The 26,896-nt window shown below is 48.3% G+C and overlaps 10 protein-coding genes and 1 non-coding gene across 11 annotated transcripts; 8 read left to right on the top strand and 3 right to left on the bottom strand.

Annotated features, from left to right (window-relative positions):
* Nucleotides 1-578: 578 nt before the first annotated feature.
* FOBCDRAFT_209153 (uncharacterized protein) lies at nt 579-1,668 on the top strand (the record flags this gene model as incomplete). Its single annotated transcript, XM_031193402.2, has 2 exons — nt 579-672; nt 737-1,668. The coding sequence occupies 2 exons, from the start codon at nt 579-581 to the stop codon at nt 1,666-1,668; spliced, it is 1,026 nt and encodes a 341-aa protein (XP_031030023.2).
* Nucleotides 1,669-2,673: 1,005 nt separating this feature from the next.
* FOBCDRAFT_234169 (Ccc1 family) lies at nt 2,674-3,616 on the bottom strand. Its single transcript, XM_031193401.3, has one exon. The coding sequence runs from the start codon at nt 3,576-3,578 to the stop codon at nt 2,811-2,813; it is 768 nt and encodes a 255-aa protein (XP_031030022.2). The 5' UTR covers nt 3,579-3,616; the 3' UTR covers nt 2,674-2,810.
* A 416-nt stretch (nt 3,617-4,032) lies between these two features.
* Nucleotides 4,033-5,579, bottom strand: FOBCDRAFT_254424 (phosphoesterase family-domain-containing protein). The gene is made up of 2 exons (XM_031193400.3): nt 5,225-5,579; nt 4,033-5,173 (listed from the first exon to the last, which is right to left on the bottom strand). Exons 1-2 carry the CDS (start codon nt 5,475-5,477, stop codon nt 4,143-4,145), a joined length of 1,284 nt encoding a protein of 427 aa, XP_031030021.1. The 5' UTR covers nt 5,478-5,579; the 3' UTR covers nt 4,033-4,142.
* Nucleotides 5,580-5,880: 301 nt separating this feature from the next.
* FOBCDRAFT_234167 (multicopper oxidase-domain-containing protein) lies at nt 5,881-8,093 on the top strand. Its single transcript, XM_031193399.3, has one exon. The coding sequence runs from the start codon at nt 5,906-5,908 to the stop codon at nt 7,952-7,954; it is 2,049 nt and encodes a 682-aa protein (XP_031030020.2). The 5' UTR covers nt 5,881-5,905; the 3' UTR covers nt 7,955-8,093.
* A 1,171-nt stretch (nt 8,094-9,264) lies between these two features.
* FOBCDRAFT_286808 (glycoside hydrolase superfamily) lies at nt 9,265-10,509 on the top strand (the record flags this gene model as incomplete). The annotated part of the gene is made up of 3 exons (XM_031193398.2): nt 9,265-9,612; nt 9,659-10,093; nt 10,144-10,509. The coding sequence occupies 3 exons, from the start codon at nt 9,265-9,267 to the stop codon at nt 10,507-10,509; spliced, it is 1,149 nt and encodes a 382-aa protein (XP_031030019.1).
* Nucleotides 10,510-11,528: 1,019 nt separating this feature from the next.
* On the top strand, nt 11,529-11,600 carry FOBCDRAFT_t304. The gene has a single exon. It is a non-coding gene; the product is annotated as a tRNA-Gln (tRNA).
* A 2,427-nt stretch (nt 11,601-14,027) lies between these two features.
* On the bottom strand, nt 14,028-15,152 carry FOBCDRAFT_193043 (uncharacterized protein; the record flags this gene model as incomplete). Its single annotated transcript, XM_031193397.3, has 3 exons — nt 14,927-15,152; nt 14,525-14,878; nt 14,028-14,471 (listed from the first exon to the last, which is right to left on the bottom strand). Exons 1-3 carry the CDS (start codon nt 15,092-15,094, stop codon nt 14,028-14,030), a joined length of 966 nt encoding a protein of 321 aa, XP_031030018.2. The 5' UTR covers nt 15,095-15,152.
* Nucleotides 15,153-16,530: 1,378 nt separating this feature from the next.
* FOBCDRAFT_234161 (peroxisomal biogenesis factor 11) lies at nt 16,531-17,491 on the top strand. The gene has a single exon (XM_059609958.1). It carries the CDS (start codon nt 16,883-16,885, stop codon nt 17,387-17,389), a length of 507 nt encoding a protein of 168 aa, XP_059466358.1. The 5' UTR covers nt 16,531-16,882; the 3' UTR covers nt 17,390-17,491.
* Nucleotides 17,492-18,228: 737 nt separating this feature from the next.
* FOBCDRAFT_171519 (amino acid permease-domain-containing protein) lies at nt 18,229-20,728 on the top strand. Its single transcript, XM_031193394.3, has 4 exons — nt 18,229-18,919; nt 18,970-19,177; nt 19,229-19,438; nt 19,498-20,728. Exons 1-4 carry the CDS (start codon nt 18,547-18,549, stop codon nt 20,558-20,560), a joined length of 1,854 nt encoding a protein of 617 aa, XP_031030015.2. The 5' UTR covers nt 18,229-18,546; the 3' UTR covers nt 20,561-20,728.
* A 446-nt stretch (nt 20,729-21,174) lies between these two features.
* FOBCDRAFT_245777 (uncharacterized protein) lies at nt 21,175-25,228 on the top strand (the record flags this gene model as incomplete). The annotated part of the gene is made up of 8 exons (XM_031193392.3): nt 21,175-21,193; nt 21,614-21,736; nt 22,231-22,427; nt 22,487-23,479; nt 24,016-24,122; nt 24,170-24,332; nt 24,382-24,913; nt 24,969-25,228. 8 exons carry the CDS (start codon nt 21,175-21,177, stop codon nt 25,226-25,228), a joined length of 2,394 nt encoding a protein of 797 aa, XP_031030013.3.
* Nucleotides 25,229-25,619: 391 nt separating this feature from the next.
* FOBCDRAFT_234159 (glutathione S-transferase) lies at nt 25,620-26,803 on the top strand. Its single transcript, XM_031193391.3, has 5 exons — nt 25,620-25,798; nt 25,868-26,021; nt 26,072-26,182; nt 26,234-26,425; nt 26,485-26,803. Exons 1-5 carry the CDS (start codon nt 25,731-25,733, stop codon nt 26,566-26,568), a joined length of 609 nt encoding a protein of 202 aa, XP_031030012.1. The 5' UTR covers nt 25,620-25,730; the 3' UTR covers nt 26,569-26,803.
* The last annotated feature ends 93 nt before the right edge of the window (nt 26,804-26,896 follow it).

Genomic DNA, 26,896 nt, shown 5'->3' with positions numbered 1-26,896 from the left:
CAGGGGAGCAGGAATCACGCACAATTCACGTCCAAGAATTGTGAGTTTACTTTACTGTCTTTGCCTCTTCAACCTTTATCATCAAGATGCTTTTCACTTGTGCCACTATTTCAGAGAATAGTACATTGTACATCCCCTCATGGCGAATCAAACCAGGCCATTTGAGTGAACACTCCGTGATTCTACGTGATTACCTTCCATCAGAGTCGAAGACCAGACGAAAGGCAGTGTGAATGCACAGTATAATGGACTTCTGACAGGAGATATGTGCCTTAGCCTCAAGATTCCAAAATGAAGCTCTCGTGACTTCCACCCTTTCATTCGTCGGAGTGAACTCACGATTTGACAAGCTTTCATACTGTACTCTTTAGAATCTCATGTCTTGAGCTTCTTCTACTCTTCGCTTCTATAAAATCCATATTATTTTCTCTGTCTTCCTTTCTTCATTCTTTTCACTTAATCACATTCGACAAACAAGTCCAACTTTCGACAAGTTACACTTACCACGGTAATAAACATCAAAAGGTCATACTCCTTCCTACCTCTGCACTATTGCATCCAACATAGCTCCAGCTACAATGAGAATCAACGAGCAAGGTGACAAGATTGCATGTTCCAAGTGCCGTGACGGGCACCGAACATCCACATGTATTGACGCCCCAGGCCACCAAGGTAAGCACACGCCCTTCTTCAAGCACAAACTCCGTAAACGAATCATCGCTAACAAACTCTACAGACGACGTGCAGGTAATTCGTCGTGCCGGTCGTCCAGAGGGGTCCAAGAACGACCCAGCCAGGGCTACTGAGCGACGGGAAAAGAAGAGGAAACGCCAAGTGGAAAAGGAGCTGGAAGAAGAGGCTGCAGCCTTTCGACGAGAGGCGCACGCCTTTTGTCTTCAACGCGCCGCTTCTGACCCTGTGCAAGGTAACTTCGCTGCTGGGTACCCGCAGTTTCCTGTCCCCGGGTACCAGAACCTTGGGAGCCTTGCAAACCCTCATGCTCCTGTCGCTTCTTTTCCCCGGCGTTCTAGTTTCCCTCCGGATCCCCTTCCTCCTGGCATACCTGAGCCCGTCCGGCGTCTCTTGGAGCAGCCATATTATCCTGGCGTGGGATACGCTCCTGCCTCTCCTACTCCCGCTGTCCCTCTCCCTGTTTCTGCCCCTTCTGTCCCCGATTTCCCTCTTACTGCTCCTGGCCATGCTGCCTCTGTTGTCCCCTTTGGAATGGATGGCTCATGGGATTTTGGGTTTGAGATGCCCACGCCGGTCCCAGATCCACATTTCCTTGCTCCCTTCCTGGGCTCTGGTGTCGTTGGTAATTCTTTCGGCACAAGTTTCCAACATCCCATGCCTGCCCTTGGTCACGCTTCTCTCCATCCTTTCGATCCTGCTTCTTCTGCCCCAGTTTCCCAACCAGTCTTGGCCAACCAGTTCGATACTATGGCACGAGACTCTTTGGTCAACAACCCGATCACGGGGTTTCCTCAAGTTGGCATGATGGCTCAGGCTGATCAAGTGGACAACATGATGATCCAAACCGCCCCGGGAGATCTCATGGAAGCTGGGGATACTGTCCTTCCTGTCCCCTCTGCCTCGTTCCCTGCTCTGTTTCCCCATAAAGGAGACACTTGGGGAATGATTTCTTGGGACGGGTTTATGCCTGGGTAGATCGCTCAGCCTATCCCAGCGGCCAACAATGGTGTCCAATCTTCCGGCTCCCCAAGTTCTTCCGGGTCTTGGGCTTTTCTTGATCACCCGTCTTCGGAGTTCTCCCCCACCACGGGTCTTGCCGCACTTGGTACTCTTGCTAATCAGGGGGCATCGGCTTCTCCTGTCCAATATGTGTTCCTTGATACCGCACCCCATGTTACTGACCCCTTTGCGGATGAAGACCTGTATGGCCCTGGATAATAGTCTGTGGCCTGTCAAACGGCTGGTGGCTTATTTCCTTCCTCCTATGACTTTACTTGAGGACTGGGAGACATAAGAACTTGGGTACTGTGGCTGGCGGACATGCTGTCTTGGTTGCTTCAACCAGAGGAGCAGCTGGGAAGCACAGTAAAACGCTGGGTGAAGTCAGCCTACTCGTCCTTGAATGAATCAGGAGGTGAGAGCTGATGCAAAGTTGGATCATTGGGAAAGGGGCCAAATCCAGGTCAAATGGGAGTCCTAGGATTGCGCGAAGATTCGACGGTGGGTTTTACTCGTGCCATCTCTGGCCAGTTCTACACGCGGCTCAGCGATACAGAAGGTCCCTTATGTGGTGCTGGTCGTATTGGTTGGGAGGCTATCCCAGCCAGAGTCACAAGTGTCTATATGAATGGGTTCATGGAGAAATTCAGGGATGAAGCAGAACAAAAAGCCGTCAAGTTCAATTCAAGGCTGACGAAAAGCACACGCTGATATCAAGATTCACGCCATGATTGCTCCACAAGCATACTTTACTATGTATGGAGGAGTCTCAATTTTATGCCAGGATACAGAGTAATACGATGGATTATCATATTTATTTTCGTTTACATGGCGTTGTAGATAGTATCATACCCCTAGAGGAGATCCGGGATCTCGTCGAGTCGTTACTCCAAGAAGCATAAGTGGATTTAGGAGTCACGATATATCAAAGCTTGCATTTGAAATGGAACATAACTGATTTGATTATTATTGGTCACTAGTCTTTCACGGTGTATAATAAACTTGTCCCTCGTAGCATTTTAACGATGACGATTCGGAGGTTAAACTCAAATGCTCAGCCCCTTATTCGCCCACGTCTGCGTGAATGTTTCTGCCTGAACTCTCAAAATAGGCACCCATTAACTTGCCCCAACCCAAGTGACACACGCCACAGCTGCTATTGCAGCTAAAGCACCCAGGACTAACATTTGAAGCCCTTCAATCATCCACGAACGCACTGACGCATCTCCAGTTTGCAGAATGTAGCTCTTCCCCGCTCCAAATGCAAATAATACCAAGAGACAGAGACAAGAGCTCCATTGAAGACCGAGACCAACTGTGCTGGTAAAAAAGTACGGAAACAAGGGAATGATGCCGCCGATGGTGTAGCCTAGCGATATCGAGAGACCAGATATGATTGGTGACTGAGGGGTTGGTTGTGAGGGCGAAAGATCATCTTTTAACGAGTTTATGCGTGATACCACGCGTTGTAGATCTGATGGTTCTTGTTGAATTGTGTTGAGGATTGTGGTGACTGTTGAACTCGGTAGATCCAAAGGCTTGAGATGTTGTCGCACCAACTCCTCCGCTTGCATCTGCATTTTCTCGGACTGTTCAACCATGTAGTCGCTTTCGCTATTCCTCTCATAACTCTCCCTCGATTCCTCCAAATCTTTGGACTTAGGTTGGCAAGGTGCGCATTCGTCTCGTGCCGCGAGATATCCTCCGATTCCCATGCTGATACTGCCGGCGCACAACTCTGCTAATCCGCCCGTGATGACGGTATCTGTCTTTCCGAGAGAGCTGAGCCCAGCTGTGAGGGCAAATGGAACTGTAAGTCCATCTGAGAAACCGAGCGTAAAGTCGGATAGAAAACGTTTGAATGCTGGGCTTTGCGATGACTTCATGTTGGACAATTTCGCCAATCTCCAAACCTCAGGTTCACAGACGAAGGTGTAAGAAGGAAGAAAGTCTCAAAAGAGCAAAATCATAAGTCCTTCACATGCCTCCACGTGCCTTCCCAATTCATCCCATGATGCATCTCATCGGTGACAAGACAGGATAGCTCACGGCATGATATTGCCGACCGCAGCACAAAACAGTCCCGCAAGCGAAGTGATCTACGCCGCACATGGTAAAACGCCGCGATCTTACAGGTCGGCCACGCGCTAACGACCGCTGACAAAAGTGCGCTATTTGATTCGTCTGCCCCTGGGAGATGGTGTCCTAGTGCACAAGATCCCTGGAGCAAAAAAGGCTAATGGATGGATCGTTCGGCCCGTTGACTTGGCGATCTGGCATGTGCTTGGCAATTAGTACCACGAATTTACTGAAACATTATTGAAAAGTCGTTATTGAGGATTTCAGAGGTTAAAGTTGAGTGTAATTGGCTATTTATTCTATCTAGACTGATATCATAGAATTGATGCTATTTACATTGTCCTGATTACACCGAGTATCTATACAGTAATCTAGGTAGACTTGGCAGGCTCATAACCCTTAGGAGGGTTAAGTCCATCGTTAACCTCAATAGTATCCTTGTAGTAAGTAGGATTCTTGCTCTTCTTCCACTCCTTGCGAATAGGCTCAAAGATCTTGCGTCCAGAGAAACTATGCTCAAGATCCAAGTTGGGCGCAACATACTCCTTGTTTCCACCATTAGTGTTGAAAGGACCAGCATACGAGGCGTTCCAGAAGTAGCTGTCAAGCTTGTGAGACTTCCACTTTCGGATCTTGTCGCCTGTCTTTTGCGCAACGACCTTGAAGACGTTGGCGCCGACATCCCAGCGTCCGAGGGTGTCGAGACCCCAGTTTGCGGAGACGGTGGCGATCTCGGAGTAGTGGTTGTAGAAGCTGTTGTCGCTGGTTCCAACGAGATGCTTGGGGACTGCGTCGCCGAGAAGGATGCCGAGAATGTGGTTTTGACGAGCGTAGGTCTCGTTCTCATCCCATGTAACAAGAACAAGAGTGTTTTGCATGAAATGCTTGTCCTTGAGAAGAGGTTCGAGGAAAGTACGAGCCCACTGACCAGCAACAGTGACCGAAGTGTCGTGTCCATCAGAAGTCATGTTAGGAGTGATAAACATCCACTGAGGAAGCTTGTTCTCTTTGAGATCCTTGTGGAAGACAGACTTCTCAGTATCAACGAGCGAGAGGTTCTTGATCTGAGAAAGGCGCTGCTCAGAGGTAGCGATGCTGTCGTGGAGAACAGCGGGGTTATGCTTGCGAACGTAGTCATTCTTGCCGTTCTGGTGGTTCACCCAGGAGAAGCCCTCGAAGCCAGAGTAGGGCATGTCCTCTTGGTACAGACCCCAGGAGATACCGCGGTGCTCGAGGAGATCAATCACAGTAGAGACGTTGCGCGGGTTGCGGTTGAAGTCGTCGTTCTGCATGCCAAAGTAATCTCCCGCAATGGCGGCCATGTAGTTTGGCTCAGAGGGATGGGTCACTCCAAAGTAGTTCTCGAGAGTGATACCCTTCTTGCGGAGCCAGGTGAAGTTGGCTACACCAGTCAGTTCTCATCCTTCGATTAATTGAGGGAGGGGAAACTTACGGTCACCGAAAGCCTTCTCGTAGTTCTCATTCTCAAAGTAAATGATGGCAATGCGATCAAATGCCTTGCCCTTCACCTTGGAAGTAGGACTGCTAGTCTTGGCTGTAGCAGCAGCAGCAGCGACTTCAGCGGTGCCAGTGGCAGTGTAACTGGTCTCCCAGCCAGTCTCATGCTTGTGCTCCTTGGGAGGCTCATAAGAGTGGCCGAGGGCCAGACCAGCGACGGCCAAGATGGTAGCAGTTTGGAAGAGCATAACGATTGAATACAAACACAAACTTGCACTTTAGCTAAAGATCGACGCTCAATTGGCAGCAGCGTTATTGGGTTTCATATAGGAATGCAGATCAAACTGCACGGATATCGTGCCGTGCGTTTCTCCACCGTCGGTCAACGCAACGTTGTTGGTGCAAATCATATTGAACTTTTGTAATAGCTCTCGGTAGAATGTAACGCCAATGGACTGCATAGGCAGGGCACGTGTGAGTGTCTTTGGGGATTCAGAAGGGTTCTGCTCGCGTGCCGACTCTTCCGGTTCCTCGGGTTCAACGTCACGCTAAGATGATCCCTGTTTAGGTGGGGTGGAGTATGCATTGAGGGTTCATCTTGGACTTGGAGTTTGTTCTTTTGAACGAACGACATGACAACGTGGGCTTTTTCTTTAATCGTTGAGTGTGAGAAAATATGGATGAGATCAAGTCGCCTTGGGTGAAGGAAGATGAGAGCGAGGGTGAGGGGAGATGGTTCCTTGGTGATGAGGCTGCTTTGAAGACAGAGCTAGCGGTCGAGAAGGCTTCGTGGAAGACCAAAAGGCCAAAAAGCAAGGGCTTGACAATATTCATCGCTGTCGCTGGCCTCATATCAATACTTCTGTTGGCTGCAGTCACGCTCAACCTCCAGGCCCGACCCTCAACACACAAAGAAACGCATCCAAAACCCCCTCAACCAAGCAAGCCAGCTCCAGCGCCAGAGACAATCAAACACCAAGAACCCATCCCCTCAACACCTCAACTCCGCAACACAAAAGAATACACCCTCTCACCATCATGGAACTTCAACTCCCCTCCAACAACAAGAGAATATTTCTGGACCATCAACGACGCCGTCCTCAATCCCGATGGAGTCTTCAGACCAATGATTCTCATCAACAACCAATATCCTGGACCTCTTCTTGAATGCAACGAAGGCGACACTGTTATTGTCCATGTTGAAAACAAAGCTGTTAATGCGACTGCGATTCATTTCCACGGCATGTTTCAGAATGGCACGAACAATATGGATGGAACCGTTGGCATTACTCAGTGCGCCATCGCGCCAAACTCAAACTTTACTTATAAATTTGATGTCAAGGGTCAGCATGGAACGTATTGGTATCATGCGCATCATAGCGCACAAGCGTCAGATGGATTGCTTGGACCTATGGTTGTTCACTCCAAGAAGGAAAAGGACCTGCAGAAGATGGACTACGCGACTGATAGAGTTGTTATGGTTCAGGATCATTACCATAATTTGACCTCGGAGCTTTTGATGGAGTATCTTGCTCCTGATCAAGAAAATAACGAGCCGGTACCAGATAATGGTCTCATCAATGGGCGGAATGTTCGCGATTGTGCGGACTTTGAGGGTTGGGCGTGCAATAACACGGATCTTGAGATACCGACAATTGATCTGGAAGCTGGGAAACGGCATAGACTGCGCATCATCAACGTTGGCGCCTTTGCAGAGTTTCAGATTCAATTTGACGAGCATCCATTCTACGTCACCGAAGTCGATGGTACAGACGTCCATCCTGAACCAATCCATCGGGTAAACGTCCTTCCAGCACAGCGATATAGCGTTGTCCTCGAGACAAACGCTACAACAGCTACTACGTTCTGGATGAGAGCTAGAATGGTGACGCACTGCTTCAAGAACAAGAACGAACGTCTTCAGTCTGAAACGAGAGCCATCATTCGATATACCGGCAAGGACGAGAAGACATCTTCTCGAGAGCCGACGAGCGAGGAATGGCCTGATGCAATCGAAGTCATCTGTCGAGATCTGAATACCACCGATCTTCGACCCGTTGAAGTTATTTCTCCACCTCCAGCGGATGAAGTCATCGTTCTTCGCGCAAACTTTGAGATAGGCGATTGGCGCTTGGCAAGGGGGTTCTTTAATGAATCAACTTGGCATGCTAACGCAACGCATCCATCCTTACATCGGTTTCTCGACAGTGGACTACAGAGCACGTCTTTCAAGAACCCCGTCGCCATCAACGAGAAGGTATTTGAACGTCAGAAGGAATTTGTCTTAGAAACAACCGGCATTCGAACAATAGACATCTCCGTCAACAACTTCGACGACGGTGCTCATCCCTTCCATCTTCACGGCCATAAATTCTTCGTCCTCCTCCAAGGCCGCGACGGCTATCCGCCCAGCGCAGCTGCCTTACCAGGGTATCTGAAATCACACGGGCTTTTAGAAAACCCGTTGAGGAGAGATACACTTACAGTAGAGGGGTATGCTTGGGCTGTTGTCCGTGTTGTACTAGACAATCCGGGTCTTTGGGCATTTCATTGTCACAATACTTGGCATGCTGAGTCTGGAATGTTGATGCAGATGTTGGTGAGGCCGGAGGTTATGAAGCATTGGAAGGTTGGCGATGAAGAGAGGGGATTGTGTAGTAGGGAGGGTGTTATGAAAGGGATGAGACCGGATGATAGTATTTGGTTTGGACAGTTCAGGCGGTAGGTCGAGGGGGTTCTAGAACTTTTGTAGGATATGGCGTTTTTGGTCTAGGTATTTTCTGATAAGATGAAGTTTCTTCCTACCAGTCGAGTAGCTTTCAAGCTACTGATAACACTGCACTCCAAGTGACAAGTGTGAAAAGATGAGGCATTTCAAATATAAAAGGAATGAACTATCTCCCTTCTGATGATATTTACCATGTCGAAAGACTGGAAGTCGGTTTTTATCTGAGACATGAGTCTCCCTTTGGCGTGATAAATACTCAACTGCCTAACGTCAACAAGCAATCATTTGGAGCTCGATATCTGCCTACGAATAAGACAGTATCTGAACGCGGCGTCTTAGCAGCTCTGTTTCTAGCTCACCTAGTGATACTATCAATGATATCCAACCATTCTTTCAATTTGTGTCTTCTTTCAACGCATATTTGAAGGATGAGAACCGTTGTCCTGAGATCATCACCGGCTTGGGGGACATGGAATGTTACTCCATGGCAACAAATAAATCTTAAATTATGCAAAATAAAGGAATTCTCAAGCTTCTTCAACCCCACATTGAGTATGTCTGGTTTTGATCGAGGTGAAAGTTGACAATTGACGCGGATTTCACGATCTTGCACTCCAAGACACCGTAGAAGTCGAGAATGCAACAATCGCGAACTTACAACAAGTATCATTTACAACGGTAAGATTTCTCGTCTTAACCTTTTTGAAATCTGTTATTGAAATTATTCCTTCAATGGCGGATCCGTGGGCCTTGTCTCCGAAGACCCGAGCATCGCTCCAATCTCAAAACAGCCTCGGAGGACCAACCTCCGATCCCCACACAATGCCATGATTCGACCCCAGAAACACGGTTCATGTCTCCTTACATTACCAGGCTTGCAAATACCACATAGGTGCACTTTTAAAATTGATCATGTGCCCGTGATTTCCATAGCGCGGAGTCACCTCTTCCGTGGTCAGTTACGGATCGGTTGAGTGATGATTCCCGGATGGAGAATGGTTCCGGATGCTCAAGATGATTGTTCAATGGACTATCCAAGGCTTGGCGGGTGAAATTTCCGGAGACTATTACGGATCGCGGGCCGGTAGTTGGCTTTTTGCGGGATGATTGACAGTTTGTTCATCTTAGTGACGCCAGTTATGGTTCGACGGATGTCGAGCAACGGGTTCCGACATCGTCGAAAGATATACTCCCGATCTGGCTAGAAACCAATTTCCTACCCATAGTAAATCAGATATAAAAGATTCACGAATCCCTCAAGTCATCAAACTTCTCAGTTGACAAGTGCATTCAGATCAACCAGCATCATGAAGTCCCTCTTCGCTCTCAGCCTCTTCGCCGGCCTTTCGGTCGCTCAAAACGCAGCATGGGCCCAATGCGGTGGAAACGGCTGGACTGGCTCAAAGACCTGCGTCTCTGGCTACAAGTGCACCGTCGTTAATGAGTGGTACAGCCAGTGTATCCCCGGTACTGCTGAGGAACCTACTACCACCCTCAAGACTACTACTGGTGGTGGTAGCACACCTACTGGTACACCTGGAAATGGAAAGTTTCTCTGGGTTGGTACTAATGAGGCTGGTGGTGAGTTTGGTGAGGGCAGTTTGCCTGGAACTTGGGGAAAACACTTTATCTTCCCTGATCCCGCTGCCGTTGATGTAAGTCAAACACTGGAATGGCGAGAACATGACTGACATGATATAGACCCTCATCTCTCAGGGCTACAACGCCTTCCGCGTTCAACTCCGCATGGAACGCACAAACCCTAGCTCCATGACCGGACCCTTTGACACCGCTTACCTCAAGAACCTCACCACAATCGTGGACCACATCACCGGCAAGGGCGCCAACGTCATTCTCGACCCTCACAACTACGGCCGCTACTTTGACAAGATCATCACCTCAACCTCTGACTTCCAGACCTGGTGGAAGAACTTTGCTACCCAGTTCAAGAGCAACAGCAAAGTCATCTTTGACACTAACAATGAGTACAACACCATGGATCAGACTCTTGTTCTGAACTTGAACCAGGCTGCTATCAACGGTATTCGTGCTGCTGGCGCTACCCAGACTATCTTTGTTGAGGGTAACCAGTGGTCCGGTGCTTGGTCTTGGCCCGATGTCAATGACAACATGAAGGTGTGTACTCCCCCTCTTTCTCCAATGACTCCCGTAGCTAATACCACCAGGCTCTCACCGACCCTCTTGACAAGATCGTGTACGAAATGCACCAGTACCTCGACTCTGACAGCTCCGGTACTTCACCTAACTGTGTCTCCACCACCATTGGAGTCGAGCGCGTCAAGGCTGCTACTGAGTGGTTGAGGAAGAACAAGAAGATTGGCATGATCGGTGAACTCGCCGGCGGTCCTAACGACACCTGCAAGACTGCTGTCAAGAATATGCTGGACTATCTTAAGGAGAACTCTGATGTTTGGAAGGGTGTTACCTGGTGGGCTGCTGGTCCTTGGTGGGCTGACTACATGTTCAGCTTTGAGCCTCCCAGCGGTACTGGTTATCAGTACTACAACTCTCTTCTCAAGACTTATATCTAAGTAGAGATGTTGAGTCATGGAGAGATATTGGGAGGCAACAGTGTTTGGGTGTTCGTCAGTTAGGCTGGGCAGACAACAAGAGCTTTGGAACTATCCAATAGGCACCAATATGGATTCCCATTTATGGATGTTCCTGGCAGCCTTCACGCAATATATTATATATAAAAGCTTTATTACTCTGGTGCCTGATACGAAACGACATTTCCGTGCAATTAACCCCTTTCCTGCGTCTTTGGTATAGGCGAGCCGAAATACTCTGCCCGATATGCAACCCAATGTCACATCAATAACAGATCTTCTTGTTGGGTAACAAGCCTTGAAAGCGACAAACTGGTCATCTAATAGGCTTTTATTACTATTTAGAAGTTGTTTATAATAAGCATCTAATGAAAGTCCGTCACATCGATCGACTCGAATGCAATTACAGATTCTGGTAACATTCTATCAGGTTTAGTCTTATGAAAACCTATCCTGTATCTCTTGATGCTTTGCATGCATCAAAATGTACTCTTTGAGTAGTTCATAACCCGGCCAAGCACGAGATCCTTCTACCAGACAGCACAACCTTCGTTAATATTCATCAGACACTTTATCGAAATTCTCAGCGCGAAGTGGAATTAGATTTCAGCTACCATCTACGGCCTTGTATAAATCTACCAAATTTGATATCTTGACAATGTTTCCATTCTTTCCAACGACTCGATCCATCCCAGATTCAAAAGTGTGCAAGCACAGTTGGCTTACGGATATTGTTCCCAAGAGCAATGCTCTTTACCAGAGTGTTTACCATAAGCACAATACCATCGCGAACTCTGATATCCTGTGGGGCTTTACTTCCAAGTCCTATAATGACAAGATATCTCATGGCGAGCAGCTCAAAGTCTAATCGAGGGTCGAACAAACCTGGGCAGTGGAAGCATACGTTTGGCTTTGTGGGGCCGATACAGGCACGTGTAGGGTAGCGAACTTAGATGCCAATTAAGTTTTGTGCTTCCAGCAATCAAGGTCATACCTTTCATGGTTTCGTGGTCTAACGGTTATGACTGCGGATTCTGATTCCGCCAGCGAGGGTTCGACTCCCTCCGAGACCTTTCTTTTGCACATTCCCCATATCGTCGCAAACATGATTTTATTTTTGTTCCTTACATTTTGATTCTTCGCTGAGGGCTCTTGGTCCTGTTAGCTAGATAAAACGTGATTGATTATGTATTGTATAGTGTTGGTATCAGAAAGTCAAGCGCCTCGCTGGAATACATTGTTGCTACCATATACAACCCCCCTTTCGACAGCCCCACCCTTTCGTCAAGCAAAAAAAAAATAGCACCACCAAAATTCGTCAACTTCACTTATACGAAATTTGGCCAGAATAAATAGCTACCTAAAAGAAGCTTCTTTTATTGATTATATAAATGAGTGGAGATAATTATTTTGACCTGTTGAGGATGTGTTGGGCACGCGATAGATCCAAGTCATGCTATTGAAATATTTTGAATATGGTCACTAACCTCCTCACCGCTCTTTCTCGTGATTTTTGATCTTTACCCTCGACAACAGCAGAAAAATGCCTAAATCACGACTTAAATGGGAATATACAGAGGACGATATGGCTGACGCCATATTGGACATTACCGATCATGGTTTTTCACCCCCTCAAGCGGCCCAGAGAAGAGGAGTGCCCCGAACGACCCTCATCGATAGACTTAACGGCCGTGGGGCCGCTGAAGACCAGATCCAGCCTCGCCGACGTTTGTCCAAGAGCCAAGAAGATAGGCTCGCTTTCTGGATACTCCGTCAGGAGTCTTTGGGCTATGCTCCGTCCCACAGTCAGATCCGCGCTTGCGTCATGGGCCTGCTGAGACAGCAGGGCGAACATCCCGACTTAGGACGTAACTGGGTGATCAAGTTTATCAATCGCCGCGCAGACCTAAAGACCAAGATGGGTAGACGTCAAGAAGCTAAAAGGTTCGACTCTTTCACACCTAGAGCGGTTCATTGGTACTTTGATATCCGGGATGGCCAGTATGGCTGGATCAAGCCTGAAAACACCGTCAACGTTGATGAAGGCGGTATTATGACTGGTTTCGGCAAGTATTCACCTCTATTACTTGTCGGTGCTTGCATTTTGACCGACTAATTCTCTTCATTCAGGCCTAGATAGCTTAGTTGTTGGAAGCGCGGACCCGAAGCGCAAGGCCTTCCTCAAGGGACCACAGACTCGGAATTGGACTTCATTCATCGAAGCTGTCACTGCTGACGGCCGCGCTTTAGTTCCTGGCATAATCTTCAAGGGGAAGGAACTGCAGAAACAATGGTTCCTTGACGAGTTCAAGCAGATAGCAGACTGGTATTACATAACTTCGCCCAACGGGTGGACTAATGACCACATAGGCATTGAATGGCTTGAAAGAGTTTATCTGCCCCAGACTACACCTGCCGACGAGTCAGACGCGAGACTGATCATCTTAGATGGTCACGGAAGCCATGCAACAGTATGTCCTCCATTTTCCCCATCTCACGATCAGTGCTGAGTGGTGGAAGGATGAATGGATGGCCACGTGTTTTTTAAACAATGTTTATTGCTGCTATCTACCAGCACACTGCTCTCATGGACTCCAACCACTAGACAATGGAGTCTTCAACGCGTTAAAGGCTGCATATCGAAGAGAGCTGGAAAGGTTCGCCTCGTTGACTGATTCCGCTCCGATGGACAAGGTCAATTTCATCAGGGCCTACGCCAAGGCTCGCCGAGTTGGAATGACTAAGAAGAACATACTGTCAGGCTGGAGGGTCACTGGCAACTGGCCGATTTCGCGTTCCAAAGCGCTGCGACACCCTGAAATCCAACGAGACAGGCCAAACAGCGACCCAAGAGTGACTCCTGAACCTAGGCCGTATCTTGGCTCGGACGATACTCCACAGACGAGCCGTCAAATTCGAGATCTTGGGCTGAACAAAACACCAAAGACGCGGAGACGGTACAACGTGATAGCCAAGGGCTTTGAGGCTCAACAACAGACAGTAGCGGCGCATACGCAGAGGATTGCCAGCCTAGAGGAAGAATTGGCTCGGCTGAAGAGAGGGAAGAAGAGGAAGGCGGTACCGAATCCTAACAGGCGTTTTATGACTCTCGGGGAGACTTTAGCTGTTGGAGAAGCCATACCTGAAGGGGAGACTCAAAACGAGTCTGTCGTGGTGGAATCTGTCTGTTCAGACGAGCGAGAGTCAGAATCAGAGGCTAGCTCGGTCATTGAAGTGAGAGAGGAAGCCGTACCTCAGCAACGAACCACGCGGTCAGGACGGCTTATTAAAAGACCTAAATTGTAATAGAGATAGTTGTTCGCTATTGTGAGATGAGATATTTTGCACATGTCCCTCATTTTGGCCGAGTTGTTTATAAGTGAAGTTGTCCATTTTTGGTGGTGCTATTTTTTTTTCGCTTGACGAAAGGGTGGGGCTGTCGAAAGGGGGGTTGTATATGGTATATGTACAGGTGAATGTGACTCCAATCCGCCCCTCGTCTATGCGAGCTCATGTCTCTGATGCTGACCAGTCGACAATTCAACAGGTCTCTGCTCATGCATCATCTCAGCCGCGGGGAAAGCATTGTTCTTCTCAGCTGAGTAAACAGAGCTGTACGCGGGGTTAGGCGACACAGCCATTGGAGAACTGTCAGGCTTTCCGGGAGAGTCTGGTGAGCCAGTACCGGCGACTTGATACTTGCGCTTGTTGCGGCGCCAGAAGAAGAATGCTGCGAGTGCGAGTGCGACGACGCCTAGGGTGACGCCGACGGATATGCCAGCGACTGCGCCGGTTGAGAGACCGCTGCTGCCACTGCTACTGTCATTACTCTCGCTGCTGTTGTTGCTGGGGTCGCTACTTGAGTCTGAGGTAGCAGTGGCAGCTGTTGAGTCGGAACCTGTTGTGCCAGCTGTAGCGGTGCCTTCACCTGTTGATTTAGGCGGCTATGAATTCAATCAGTAAGACGGTCGCGTATGGGTACAGTTTGTTGACTTACCGCGGTGTATACCGTAGAGTACATCTCATTATTCACCTGCCCAACACTACTCATCAACCAATGCTGCCGCGGTTGTTCCCCCTCAAGGTCAGAGCTTAAGATAACCGGTCCATTAGGAATACAGTCCAAGTTCCATTTCGTGCCGTTCTTGACATTCGTCAACCGATATGTATCAGAATCCCATAGCGAGATATCCCATTGTTGCATTTCGCTGTCTTCAATGGGCATCAAGCATGGTCTTGTGCGGAGTTTCTCGTTGATGACCTCCGGGCGGTAGCATACGGACAGTTGTTTTTTGACGGTCGTGTCTGAGCAGCGGAGTTGGTAGCGGCCGGGCTTGTTTCCTATCTTTTGCTAAGCGACGTTAGTATCTTGACTTGATTCGCGAGAGAGATTACATACGAACTGCCAGTATGACTGCTTGTTAGCGGCCCCGACTCTCAAATCACCTCCTGGCGCGGTAGGTTGAAGCATAGACTTGAAGTCCCCATCATTATCATCAACAGCCAACTCGGAGAGCTGATACCAGACGTTAGAGTCAAGATCAGTCGCAGGCTCGAGGGTCGGCATCGTAGCGAGTGGAGTCAAAAGGGCAAACAAATCCACGGGAAAGAAAAGTCAAGCTAGAATTAAAGTTGAGAGGAGAAAGAAAGGGAGGATGAGAAGGAACTCGGTCGGTGGGTAGGGCTGAGCTGGTAGACTTGCCAATGAGGACTACATCTTGGCGGCTTACTGTGGGTTTAATCTCGTTAGGAATGGGAATAGACCGGTGATTGGGTAGCATCTGAAACGGTCGGTGGCATTTCTGTTGATCAATGGAGTTTTGATGCGCCAAGTGGGCTGTGATGTTCGGGTGTCAGCCTTCTCTGTCGGACTCGGACTTCTCATGTCTCTGTGCCACGCCAGTTGAACCACATTTAGATATGTCTTTGAAGTGCCAATATAAGAAGTCACTATCTACTGCTACAAAATTGTAATTTTGACTGTTGTTCTCTTTAAATGGCCCCCTCAGCAGCCCCAAAGTTGGATCAACGATCATCCTCTCATCCACAATGACTGTATCAAAAACCGAGCGGACCAATCAGCGCGATGATCTTCCATGCAGGTAAGACGCGATCACTTCCTTTATTTCCCGACGCGTCTAATAATGGAACACAGCAAATAATCCACTTACCAATTATTCGTATTGAACTTACGATTCTTCCTACTCACGTGTCTGCCTTGCCGATCGTGGACAGTGCTATAAGCTTAAATGCAGACGGAGTCGCTGGATCTCTGACTTGTTTTGTCATGCCTTAGGCTCCAACTTCAAAGCCTCTTTTCGACTTGGCAAGTTTCAGCCACTGCCGCAAAACACGGGAATAAGACCGCTAATGTCTCGAATCGTGCTTCACCAAAATCGTGGAATTTGTTCTTAGTTTGGCGCTGTAATTCCGCGCCGTACCCAAGCTATCGGGTTGGCGAGCGAGCCTCGGCTCGTGGTGGAGCCGGATACAGTCTCGATGCGTCTGAATCCGCCGAAGCCCGATCTCGCTATCATGAAGATACGGGGAAGACTTGATAGAGCAATGAGTTCGCGATGTTTCGGCTATAGAAGTCGTGATATTATGTGAGATGTGATGAACGGAAATAGAATATCGTTTTCTATCTGCGGATATGGCGAGCTGCTTTGAGCACTTGATCCGACGTCTACTTCGGCATCGAGCATGAGTGTTCCTCTGTTGCTATTGGGGCAGCCGCACAGATACATCTCAAACAATAATACGTCGAGAGAAAAGGGGAAGCATGCTACTTGTTTGTTCTTTGTCATACCTAGCAAAGTTCAAGGTGCTTCGACTGTCTTTTGAGGTATGGTCAAGACAACGGTTGAAGCTCAAAGCGAAAAATACCCTACAGTTCGAATACAGAAGTATGGTTACGCTCCACAACGCTCAATTTAGTACATATTATGAAATGAGGTGTATCACAAATATAGCGAGATGAGTATAGGGGGGATTGGTGTTCATAAAAGCGCCCGTTAATTGGTTGATGCCCGTCAAATTCCTGGCTTAATGTTGCTGAAGAAATGGATGCCTTCCCAGCTCCAATCATGACCCACTATCGTCAATCTACAATGAGCTTAATCCCAGATCTTCTTATCATCGAGCCGAGGCATCTTTTTTCATGTTCGAGAAAATCGTGGAGTTGACTCGCTAGAATACGCTCTCCGCATCCCAAAGGGGTGACGTGCTACTCGGCCCTGTTGGCGTATCGCAACCCCAGCAACTTCACCGCCTCATGCTTCACCTCAACCTCACCATTCTGTAAAGCCTCACCTTACAGTTTCACACTCATTCCGCAGTAGTGACCGAGCGCAAAATGATCAACAATGTAACAACACTCGCCTCAAACTTCAGCGACGTTCGCTTCACCACGCTAGAGCGCGACATCCTCCTCAAACTCCTCATCTTCTCATCCCGCACAACCGCCTGGCTTCTCGGCCGAAACAACGCCCCGATAACCTCAATCCAGCGCTGGCAGCTCTTGATGAAACAACTAGCACTAACGGCAAAGATTCTCCGAACCGGCAGATTCATCCAGCAGTTCAATTCCGCCGCTAGAGCACTGACGCGGAAGCACCAGGACTATTTCCTAGCATACGTCACTGTCATTCGACAGCTACTGATAGCGGTATACCTGACGTTTGATAACGCGACTATCTTCAATAGCATCGGCTTTATCCCCTGGAAAGGTGCAAGACGGTTGGAGATCAGGGCGTTTCGGATATGGTTTGCCGCAGGCGTTTGCGGGATCATCACCCAGATATACTCCTTGTACCAATTGAACCTCCCCAATCAAGTCCCAGAAAAGCAATTGATCTTGTGAGTATTTATTTTTCACGTGTCAAATCTGTGCCGCATCTGACATAAGACCAGTAAGAAACAAGCCAGCAAGCTCCAATTACTAGCTGGCATCTGCGACGTTACCGTCTCCTCAGCAGCGCGCGTGCGGCGTGCTAAGCAGTTTGATTGCCATCCACAACCACGTGGTTTTGGGTAGATTAAAATAATCACGTTACATGTTATGTTTAGATAAAAGACCAACGTAAATAGAGTTCTTGGCTTCTGGGCGGCGTCATTCCAGAAAAGGGATCTAGGCGACATTTCTGTTCTTGGCCTGGACCGTGATGGCGCCAAAGTTAATTGCCGAGCTCGGAGCGCTATTCGATAGTGCAGGTTAGTGTTCGAAGAGGTCGATGAGTGGAATTTTGGGGTGGAGAGGGATCTTAGGTGAGAGTGATAAGGCTGATTTGCGACATGTTACTGGGTGACAAACCTATCACGTACAGAGAATGACTGGCTCAGAGACCCCTTCTTTTATCCGCCCGTTTATCACGCCTGTCACGGAGCATTCAAATCGCGGTCCCTCACTCGTCAGGGTCTAGACTTTGTAACCCCTGACCCCCCGCCCCCCTCTGCCACGCGGTAGCATGAATCACCTTCCTTCTCTGGCCTCTACCTGGGAGCTTGAAGCTTGTAGCGATAAAAAGCCTCTCGAATGCTGGGCTCAAAGGTAGCCAATCCCGACATGTCAAAGTCTTGACCTGGAGGCACGCCACTTTGTACTCAAATGTCCAAAGCAGATTAGTGGAAAAGCCGTCAGGGGCTGGCCACACAGTTTCATCGGGTCACTGCCCAGAAAGAGGATCCCTTCTCCTCATTGTAGCCGAAGTGGCCGAAGTTCCCCTTTCGCCTCCGTACCTTTCATTCCTTCGCCCGTGCTTTTTTCTTTTTGCATGCATCTGCATCTTTTTTATCTAGTGGCCTCCCCGTCAAATCGTGTCGATCACTTGCTTTTTTCTTCCCTCGTTTTCTTTTTATCCGTACTTGCGATGACATGCGGCTCACGGACCAGACCATAATTCCCACGTTGTTGTTTTTTACATAATTACCTGCATCTGACTCCACCGCATCAATTAAGGCTTGGCGCCTTTTTTTCACCCACGATCTTTCTCTCGTTTTCATAACATAATACCCCTCAAAATGTCACATGATAAACCCAAGACCACCGACATCAAAGTCGAAGTGGCCCTCACTCGCGATGTCGAGATCATCGAGATGAGAAACATGAGCAATGCCTCGCACAAAGATGAAAACACAACGACATGGGCCATCTCAGCGCCGAAGCAGGAAGACGACAAGGAGCAGAATGATTGGCTCGATGGATTCAGAAGAGCGGACAGGAGAAAATTGAAGAAGGGTTGGGATAAGGGGTATCACTCTGAGCCGAAGCCTCATGTTCCGGGGGATCGATATTTCGATATTCGTGCGGCGAACGCAAAGACTGCTACGTCGGCGCTGGCGAGGGAATTGAAGGGCAGGCATTTGCAGATGATTGCTTTTGGCGGTGCTATTGGTAGGTGAAAGTCGGTGTTTGATTGTGAGAGGCTTGCTAACATGTGATAGGTACCGGTTTGTTCATCACTTCTGGCAGTGCTCTTCACCAAGGTGGTCCTGGAAGTGTTCTCCTCTCATACGTCGTCATCGGCGCACTTCAATACTGCACCATGCAATCGCTCGCTGAGCTCTGTGTCATCTTCCCCATCGCCGGTTCGTTCTCTGCTTTCTCGACTCGCTTTCTGGATCCTTCTTGGGGTTTTTCTATGGGATGGAAGTAAGTCTCACTCACTCATTCATGAGATGAGAGCATCGCTAACGTGCGTAGCTACTGTCTTCAATGGCTCTTCACTCTTCCGCTTGAGATCATTGCTGGCGCATTCACAATCACTTACTGGAACGAAGACATCTCCAAATCCGTTTTTGTTGCCATTTTCTTAGCAGCCATTTTCATCATCAACTTGTTTGGCGTTAAAGCGTACGGTGAAGCTGAATTCGTCTTCTCCATCATCAAGGTCACTGCGATCGTAGCCTTCATGTAAGCCTTGTCCCACTACTCACTGAGAGTCTAAAAAGTTCAGCGACTAACAAACCCAGTCTTCTTGGAATTGTAATCAACATAGGAGGCGAACCTACCTCGGGCTACATCGGAGGCCGCTATTGGATCGACCCCGGCTTATTCAACAACGGCTTCAAAGGCTTCTGTTCCGTACTCGTGACATCATGCTTCTCCTTTACCGGCACCGAACTCATCGGCCTCGCAGCAGCGGAAACAGCCAATCCTCGCAAATCCCTCCCGAGCGCCATCAAGCAGGTCTTCTGGCGCATCACCCTCTTTTACATTGTAGCCCTGATGCTCGTCAGCCTTCTTGTTCCCCACGACGACCCGAGAATCTTGGACGCTAGCTCCTCCAACTCTGCGGCCTCACCTTTTGTCGTCGCTATCGAAACTGCCGGAACCACTGTGCTGCCCAGTGTTATGAACGCTGTTATTCTCATTGCTGTCATCAGCGTTGGCAACTCGTCGGTCTTTGGTTCTTCGCGAACCCTTGCTGCTCTTGCTGATCAATCCATGGCACCGGCTATCTTCTCCTATGTTGATAAACAGGGTCGACCTTTGGCTGCTATTATCTTTTCTTGCTGTATTGGACTTTTAGCTTTCATCGCTGACCTGAAGGCTCATGATGTCGTCTTCAACTGGTTGTTATCCATTAGCTCTCTCGCGACTCTCTTTACTTGGGGCAGCATCTGTCTTACTCATATCCGCTTCCGCAACGCATGGGCACACGCGGCACATACCCTCGAGCAACTACCATTCCGCTCACGACCCGGCACATACGGCTCCTGGTTCGCTCTGGCTGGATATGTCCTTGTCTTGTTGAGCCAAGTCTGGATAGCTGTCGATCCTGTTGATCACAAAACGAACGAGACCACAAACGACATTGTGCAGAACATTTTCCTTAATCTCATGGCTGTTCCCATTGTCCTGATCATGTACCTCGGACACAAGCTTTGGTACAGAACGAACTTTGTGGCTTTGGATGATATTGATATCCAGACTGGACGACGTTATTATCGTGTCCATTTGATGAGTGATCAGGAGAGGGAGGCACGTGTTACCTGGCCTTTGTGGAAGAGGGCTTACCGATATTTCTGTTAATGAAGCGTTGTCTCTATTTGTATTCCTCTGGCTTGGATATGAGTTACCAGATCAGCTTTTTTGAGAAGGCATAATTAAGGAATTTCATGACATTGACCAAACCTTGATTCTGTCAAACCACTCGTTTTGTGTCTTTTATGTCGTAGTTGTAATCATTGCAGTCATGGCCTAACGAATAACGATGCCTTCAAGCGAGGTGATTACCAAGTTCAGATGATGAAAATCGATCCATATACACGAGGCATACAGCTAGATATATAATTCGCCACTGCGGCTTAAATAACCTTGCCCAACGGGTCCCAATCCATCAATTCGTAACATGAACTGCCGAATATGAACCTAATCTCGGTCCGATCAAAAGTTCATTACCTTAGCCGCAGCGCATGAAAATTCATGTATGCAAATCTGCGGCGTTTGCAGGAATGAAACAGTTCTGTTTCATTCAATGATACCTGCTTGAAGTGGGGATGGCACCGAGATCTGCACGACCCCAAGGGAGGTGTTGCAGTGATTACTCAATGACATTTGAGTTTATGGGGCCTGGCGGTATTTATCAGATCATGGGAATAGATTTGACCGGGGCTCAAGTATCACAGCTACAGTGCGGAGCCGAGATGTCGAAACCGCTGGAGTGTAAGCGAGTCGTCTGAACTTGTAAGGTAATAATTGCGAGCTTGAGTCCACTTGGTGATCAATGCGAAAGAGGATGCATTGCTTTGCCAAGAAATTAAAGAAGAAGTAGATGTGTTGTTTTGAACATCTGCAAGTCTTCCAGGGCATTTCCTTTCTTGTTCTCTCTCGAGTTCACCCATGCCAAGCCGCACCCCAGTCGTTGAAGAAAATCCCTTGGGGTTACGGCTGCACGGATCGATTATCCGAATTGTTAACCCATTTACCCAGATATTAAGTTTCTAAGCATCCGTAGCCACAGCTGAACTCTCCTATCTTATCGACCAGGACTTCGCTCCTCTCGCCAGACTCGCTTCGTGCACTTCTCCCGTAGTGTGAAAGCGAATCCTTTCCCAAAGGAATCTTGGCTGAAACGCTGTACAGGCATCGCCCAAGATGCAGGAACGGAAACATGGATTCTTAGTGGACGCCAGCTTGTCTCCGCGGATCACATTACGGAGGATTTACCGGTGACCGGCTACAAATCCTGGAACGAGATACAGTTCTGTGCGGACACTTTATCGTGTCCACTCGGTCCGAGGGGCTGGATTTGCTTCGCTTGCGTAACGATGCTGGGAACCCCTGGCTTTTGTCTCGGGAGGTATCTGCAGCTGTGCCTCAGTGGCTGTAACTATCTACTGCAAGCCTTCTCTGTATTCACGGAGCTTTCACTATTTGCAATGAGGCCGTCACAGTAAATCCCGCGTCGATCCGCGGCTGGCTTGGCGTAATGTAGAGAAGCAGTAAGCGGTAGTGACATTGTCACAGGATGTGAATTGGAAACATTCTGCAGGCAAGGCAAGTTAGAGCTACGCAGTAGAGTGCCAGAGGTGCATGTGAAGAAAACTTGATGCTGTGACTTGTCTCAAGTGCTGATCCTGGCAATGAGGTGCATACAAATATCTGCAGCGATTCCTTCACCACTGGATCTTTGTTTGCTTTCTTAGTTGATGTTTTTAAGTTTTAAACTATTAATTCACTGTGATATTCACGTATGTCAGGTCCTCCAAAGCCTCCCAGCGATGGGAGTCCTTTCTTCCCCATCTCGGAACGAGCTGCCAAACTTGCGGTTGCGCATCTGGGGGTAACTTCGCCGCTTCTTGCTTTTGCGTTAGTTATGTTTGTGGCGAGGATATGGTTGCGAGTAAGAACGGTTTGGAGAGTGAGTTGGGAGGACTACAGCATGACGATTGGAGTTGTAAGTTATATAATTGTATGCCTTCGGGGAGACCTATCACTGACGATTATTTGTTACAGTGTGCAGCTATCGTCGATTTCGGATTCCTCATACCGCAGATGTATACATCACCACGTCTCATCACCGAATCTCAAGTGACTTGGTCGCGAAAATACGCATTCCTTGCGATCCCCATCTGGGGCATTGCTATGATGTTCATCAAAGTCAGCATCGCAATGATGATGCACCGAATCCAGCCAACTGTACTGTGGTGGCGAGTCTTTTGTTTCTTCATAATGGGCATCTTGATAGCCTACGGCGTTGCAAACACCTTCTTCATCCTCCTTCAATGTCGACCTCTCGAAGCATCATGGGATACATCATTGTTGGAAACAGTACAAGGAGCCAGCTGTCTTCCGCAAACTGGCATTCACATCATGTCCAACATTGGGTCCGGCATCAACATTGCAACAGACATCATGCTGTCTTTGGCACCGACACTGTTCCTTTGGAAGCTCAAAAGACCGCTGAAAGAGAAGATCCTTGTTGGGGCACTCATGGGTCTGGGCATGTTTGCAAGCGTCGCTTCCATCGTAAAAGCAACCCTTGTCAAAGAATTCGGCATGGCGAAAGATGCATGGGCACTTACAAACTCCATCGCCACCTGGACAGCCCTCGAGCAAATCCTCATCATGATCGCATCATCCGCACCCTTTCTCAAGCCCCTCGTCCAAAGTGCCTTACATAGAATGGGCTGGACGTTATCAGGAACATCAGCCGGTCGCTCCGGCTACGGAAACCGGTATCACGATGTTGGACAGAGTGCACGACAGTCACGACTGGTGAACAAGTCAGCGGTAAACTCGAGAAGGGGTATCTACGGTGGAGATGAGGATCCTTTTGCTGCAGGGGACAGCAACGATGCTATTCCTTTGGAGGGGAAGGTCTTTGAAGTGGGTAAGTCAAGAGACGAACGAGATATCACGACAATGCGAACGACGCAGGGATCTTTGACCACAGGATCGTGGACGGAGAGGGGAAGTGAGGACAGGGAGCTTACGCCAAGCCATGCAGTGTAATTTGACTAATAAAAACCCTTTCAATTTACCCAGAACCAACATGCATATGTACCTTCAGGCACTTTTGACCTGTCGATGATCATTGACCATTACAGTATAGCGGAGTTGGTAAAGACAATCGGATCATCAAGGAACAACTCAAGCGAAACTAGGATTTTAACCTGCAGATTAGATTCTCCGGCGTGGGTCGTGGAAATCCGCCAGCCGTGGGGCCAAGTTTATCTCGTCGGTAAGGGTGATCCCTGATGTTCCGAGTCCCCGGATCCATCGCTTAACAGGGAATGTCACGGAGTCTTTTGCCAGCGCTTCAACCAATGTGCATGTAGCAGCATCTGCAATGTCACGCTGCAGGTGCTGTTCGGTAACGAGGTCCAGTTTCGTGAACCCTGCAGACTGAGGCAAAAAAGTCAAAACATACAAAGGAGCGTTCCTATTCCTTTCTTTTGTCGATCGCTCGTCTCAAACACTTCTGAGTGACCAGCTGCATCTTCTGATACTGTCCCTGCATTTTGTCTTCTGGTGTTCTTTAGGCCTACATCATGGTTGCTATTACGTCTTTGTGGGCTGCTGTCCTCCTTGCAGGCGTGGCTGTTTCTGAGGCAAAGAACTGTAAGAGACCTTTCATCAGAAGGGAATGGTATGTAACTGATTCTGTTTGGTTGATCACTTTCTGATTGGTGGTAGGCGCTCTCTTAGTGTCAAGGAGAGAGATCAGTACATCAAAGCTCAGAAGTGCCTGATGAAGAAACCTCCCCAGTCTTCTACTGTCGATATCCCTGGCGCTCGGAGTCGATGGGATGACTTCTTGGGCACGCACATCATCAACGCCGATGACGTGCATTTCACAGTACGTCCACACATCATTCGATTCACGTTTCATCTTCTAACTCCAACAGGGCGTATTCTACCCCTACCACCGTCTACTCATGTACTCCTACGAAGAAGAGCTTCAGACCTGTGGCTGGCAAGGGGGCGTTCCCTACTGGGACTGGACACTCGACGCCGCTGGTCCCGACAACGACACCTCCGTGTTTGTAAACTCACCTATTTTTGACAACAAACACGGTTTCGGCGGAAACGGAGCTTGGATCCCTGGAAACTTCTCTAACCCTGAGCCTGGTCTGCCGGTGAATCCTCCTTGGGATGTTCCTGATCGCTCTGGTGGTGATTGCATCAAGAGAGGTCCGTTTGCGGGACTCAAGTCGAACTTGGGGCCTGGCAATGGTACGGCGTATAACCCTAACTGTATCAGAAGAGACTTTGCACCGTTGAGTTTTAGGGATATGAGTGGTCCTGCTGCTGTTGAGGATGGGATGCAGCAGGGTGATTTTGGCCACTTTGATCGTCTTACGCAGAGCACTACTCACTCTGGTGGACACTGGGGAGTTGGTGGGTTGTATGGTACCATGACTGACAAGTGGCAGAGTCGTAAGTTCCGTCTCACTCTCACCACCTGACATGCTTCACGTACTGACTCTGACAGCTGCTGATCCTCTATTCTGGGTCCATCATGCCAACGTTGATCGCTTCTGGTGGTCATGGCAAATTCGTGATCTCAAGAAGCGTGAGAAAGACATCTCTGGGCCCCTCGTCAACTTTGATTACAACAATGAGGCTGCTGGTAATGTTACTCTTGACCATGGTATCTTTATTGGTGAGACCGTCAAGCTCAAGGCCAAGGTAAAGGATGTTATGCATATCAAGAAGGGTCTCCTTTGCTACGAATACGAGGATACTTATTGATGCTTGCACGAGTTATGAGACTTGTGACGACTTAGAGATTCTTGACACTAGCTGTCATCAATTTAATATCCATTGGCACTAGCTGCCTGTTCAATTGACTGTGACCATGCTGTCATCAACACCTTCGTACTCTCGTATTCAGGACACGTCTCCGAATTATTTCGGAGCTTACAGTGGCATGTCTTGATCAACGTTATGCAATCCCCTCTTTTGGTGAACCTTTTCGGACACGTTAGGTAATTATGCCCGCTGACATACTTGCTGCACAGTCTGGAATCACCAGTAAGATGCGCCTTATTTGCTCACGTAATTGCTTGATTCCAAACGCTGACTGCAGCCGAGATTCTGCCGCGAGAAGGGCGCTGTGATCTATGATTCAGTATAAATGTTTTGGAGTCGTCGTGTCATTATCTGCTTTATCGACAGCAGCAGCAATAATAATACAACAGCAATTGATTGAATTTGAATCAAAACTTATCTACACTCGAACTTTTCAGCAACAATGTCCTCAGACTCAGTCGTTTACCACTACCTCGCCATCGGCAAGCTTGGCCGCGGAGAAGTTGTCAAGTGAGTATATGTCGCAAATATCAACGCCCATTTGGACGGTCAGATGTTCTTGAACTAATCAATTGATAGGCTGTTCTTGAAGGATGCTGGCATTGACTTCGAGGAGAAGCGTTATAAATACCCTGATACCTGGCCAGAGACCAGCGAGAAGCTCAAGCAGCAGGGCATCACCCGCACTGGAAGCCTTCCTTCTCTTGAGTACAAAGGCCTCATCCTCACTCAGGTTGGTGAACTCACAGTTGAGTTGTGAAACAAGACTAACGCCTTTGACAGCATATCCCAGTCCTTCGTTTCCTCTCTCGCGACCTCGGCAAGTATGACGGCAAGACGAATGAGGATAAGTATTTGGTAGATGCTGTCTCCGACATCTACATCGATTGGAGAGTATGAACACTAATTCCATCTTTCATGGTGCAAGGTCTAACTGAATCACAGTCCCAATGGGTTGCCAACCTCAAGGGAGCAACCGACGAGTACAAGAACGAATTCCTCCCCAAGTACTACGATCTCATTGCGAAGTACTATTCTGACCGCGAAGGTCCTTATCTTCTCGGTGATGAAGTCAGCTACACCGACTTTGCGATCTACCAGTCCATTGACAACGACACACGAACCAAGACCATCCCTGTAGGTTACCTCTCCCTAGACAAATTTGTAATAGTTGACTAAGACTAACCGCCTACTAGTCTAAAATTCCTGATGTCCTTCTCAAGTTCAAGGAAGTTTTCGAGGCTAGGCCCAACATTGCTGAGTACATCAAATCCGAGTAAGACGAGCCATGCTAGGGGAGGCAGGAAAACTTAGAACCTCTATCCTAAGTGATGAAAATATTTAGGCAACTCTAGCCTAAGCTTAGGGGGCTCTTTACTGAGTTTATCTTAGCATCCTCTTCTCAATTCTCAAGTTTTCTTGCTCCCTGAGACCATGGTCCCTGTGACTCAATGCATCTTCTTGGGGGCAATTAGACCAAGTTTACTGATATAAATACAACTCAAATTGTATCTACATTCTCGTTCATCGCTTGTGATAACGGTAGCAATATGGCCCCATCCCGTTTTAGCCCTGGAATCAGCCTTTTGGAGCTACCGCCTTATCTGC

Source organism: Fusarium oxysporum, chromosome XII, assembly GCF_013085055.1.
Source record: "Fusarium oxysporum Fo47 chromosome XII, complete sequence".
Classification (NCBI taxonomy): domain Eukaryota; kingdom Fungi; phylum Ascomycota; class Sordariomycetes; order Hypocreales; family Nectriaceae; genus Fusarium; species Fusarium oxysporum.
Note: the sequence above shows the minus strand (reverse complement) of the source record. Positions and strands in the feature narration are given on the sequence as shown.

Coding starts and splice junctions, on each gene's coding strand:
- FOBCDRAFT_234167 (XM_031193399.3), top strand. CDS start 5,906: ATGGATGAGATCAAGTCGCCTTGGGTGAAGGAAGATGAGAGCGAGGGT.
- FOBCDRAFT_234169 (XM_031193401.3), bottom strand. CDS start 3,578: ATGAAGTCATCGCAAAGCCCAGCATTCAAACGTTTTCTATCCGACTTT.
- FOBCDRAFT_254424 (XM_031193400.3), bottom strand. CDS start 5,477: ATGCTCTTCCAAACTGCTACCATCTTGGCCGTCGCTGGTCTGGCCCTC. Junction 5,174..5,224: donor CGAGAAGGCTTTCGGTGACC/GTAAGTTTCCCC, acceptor TGACTGGTGTAG/CCAACTTCACCTGGCTCCGC.
- FOBCDRAFT_171519 (XM_031193394.3), top strand. CDS start 18,547: ATGTCACATGATAAACCCAAGACCACCGACATCAAAGTCGAAGTGGCC. Junction 19,178..19,228: donor GGTTTTTCTATGGGATGGAA/GTAAGTCTCACT, acceptor TAACGTGCGTAG/CTACTGTCTTCAATGGCTCT. Junction 19,439..19,497: donor ACTGCGATCGTAGCCTTCAT/GTAAGCCTTGTC, acceptor TAACAAACCCAG/TCTTCTTGGAATTGTAATCA.
- FOBCDRAFT_234159 (XM_031193391.3), top strand. CDS start 25,731: ATGTCCTCAGACTCAGTCGTTTACCACTACCTCGCCATCGGCAAGCTT. Junction 25,799..25,867: donor GGCCGCGGAGAAGTTGTCAA/GTGAGTATATGT, acceptor ATCAATTGATAG/GCTGTTCTTGAAGGATGCTG. Junction 26,426..26,484: donor CACGAACCAAGACCATCCCT/GTAGGTTACCTC, acceptor ACCGCCTACTAG/TCTAAAATTCCTGATGTCCT.
- FOBCDRAFT_234161 (XM_059609958.1), top strand. CDS start 16,883: ATGATCAACAATGTAACAACACTCGCCTCAAACTTCAGCGACGTTCGC.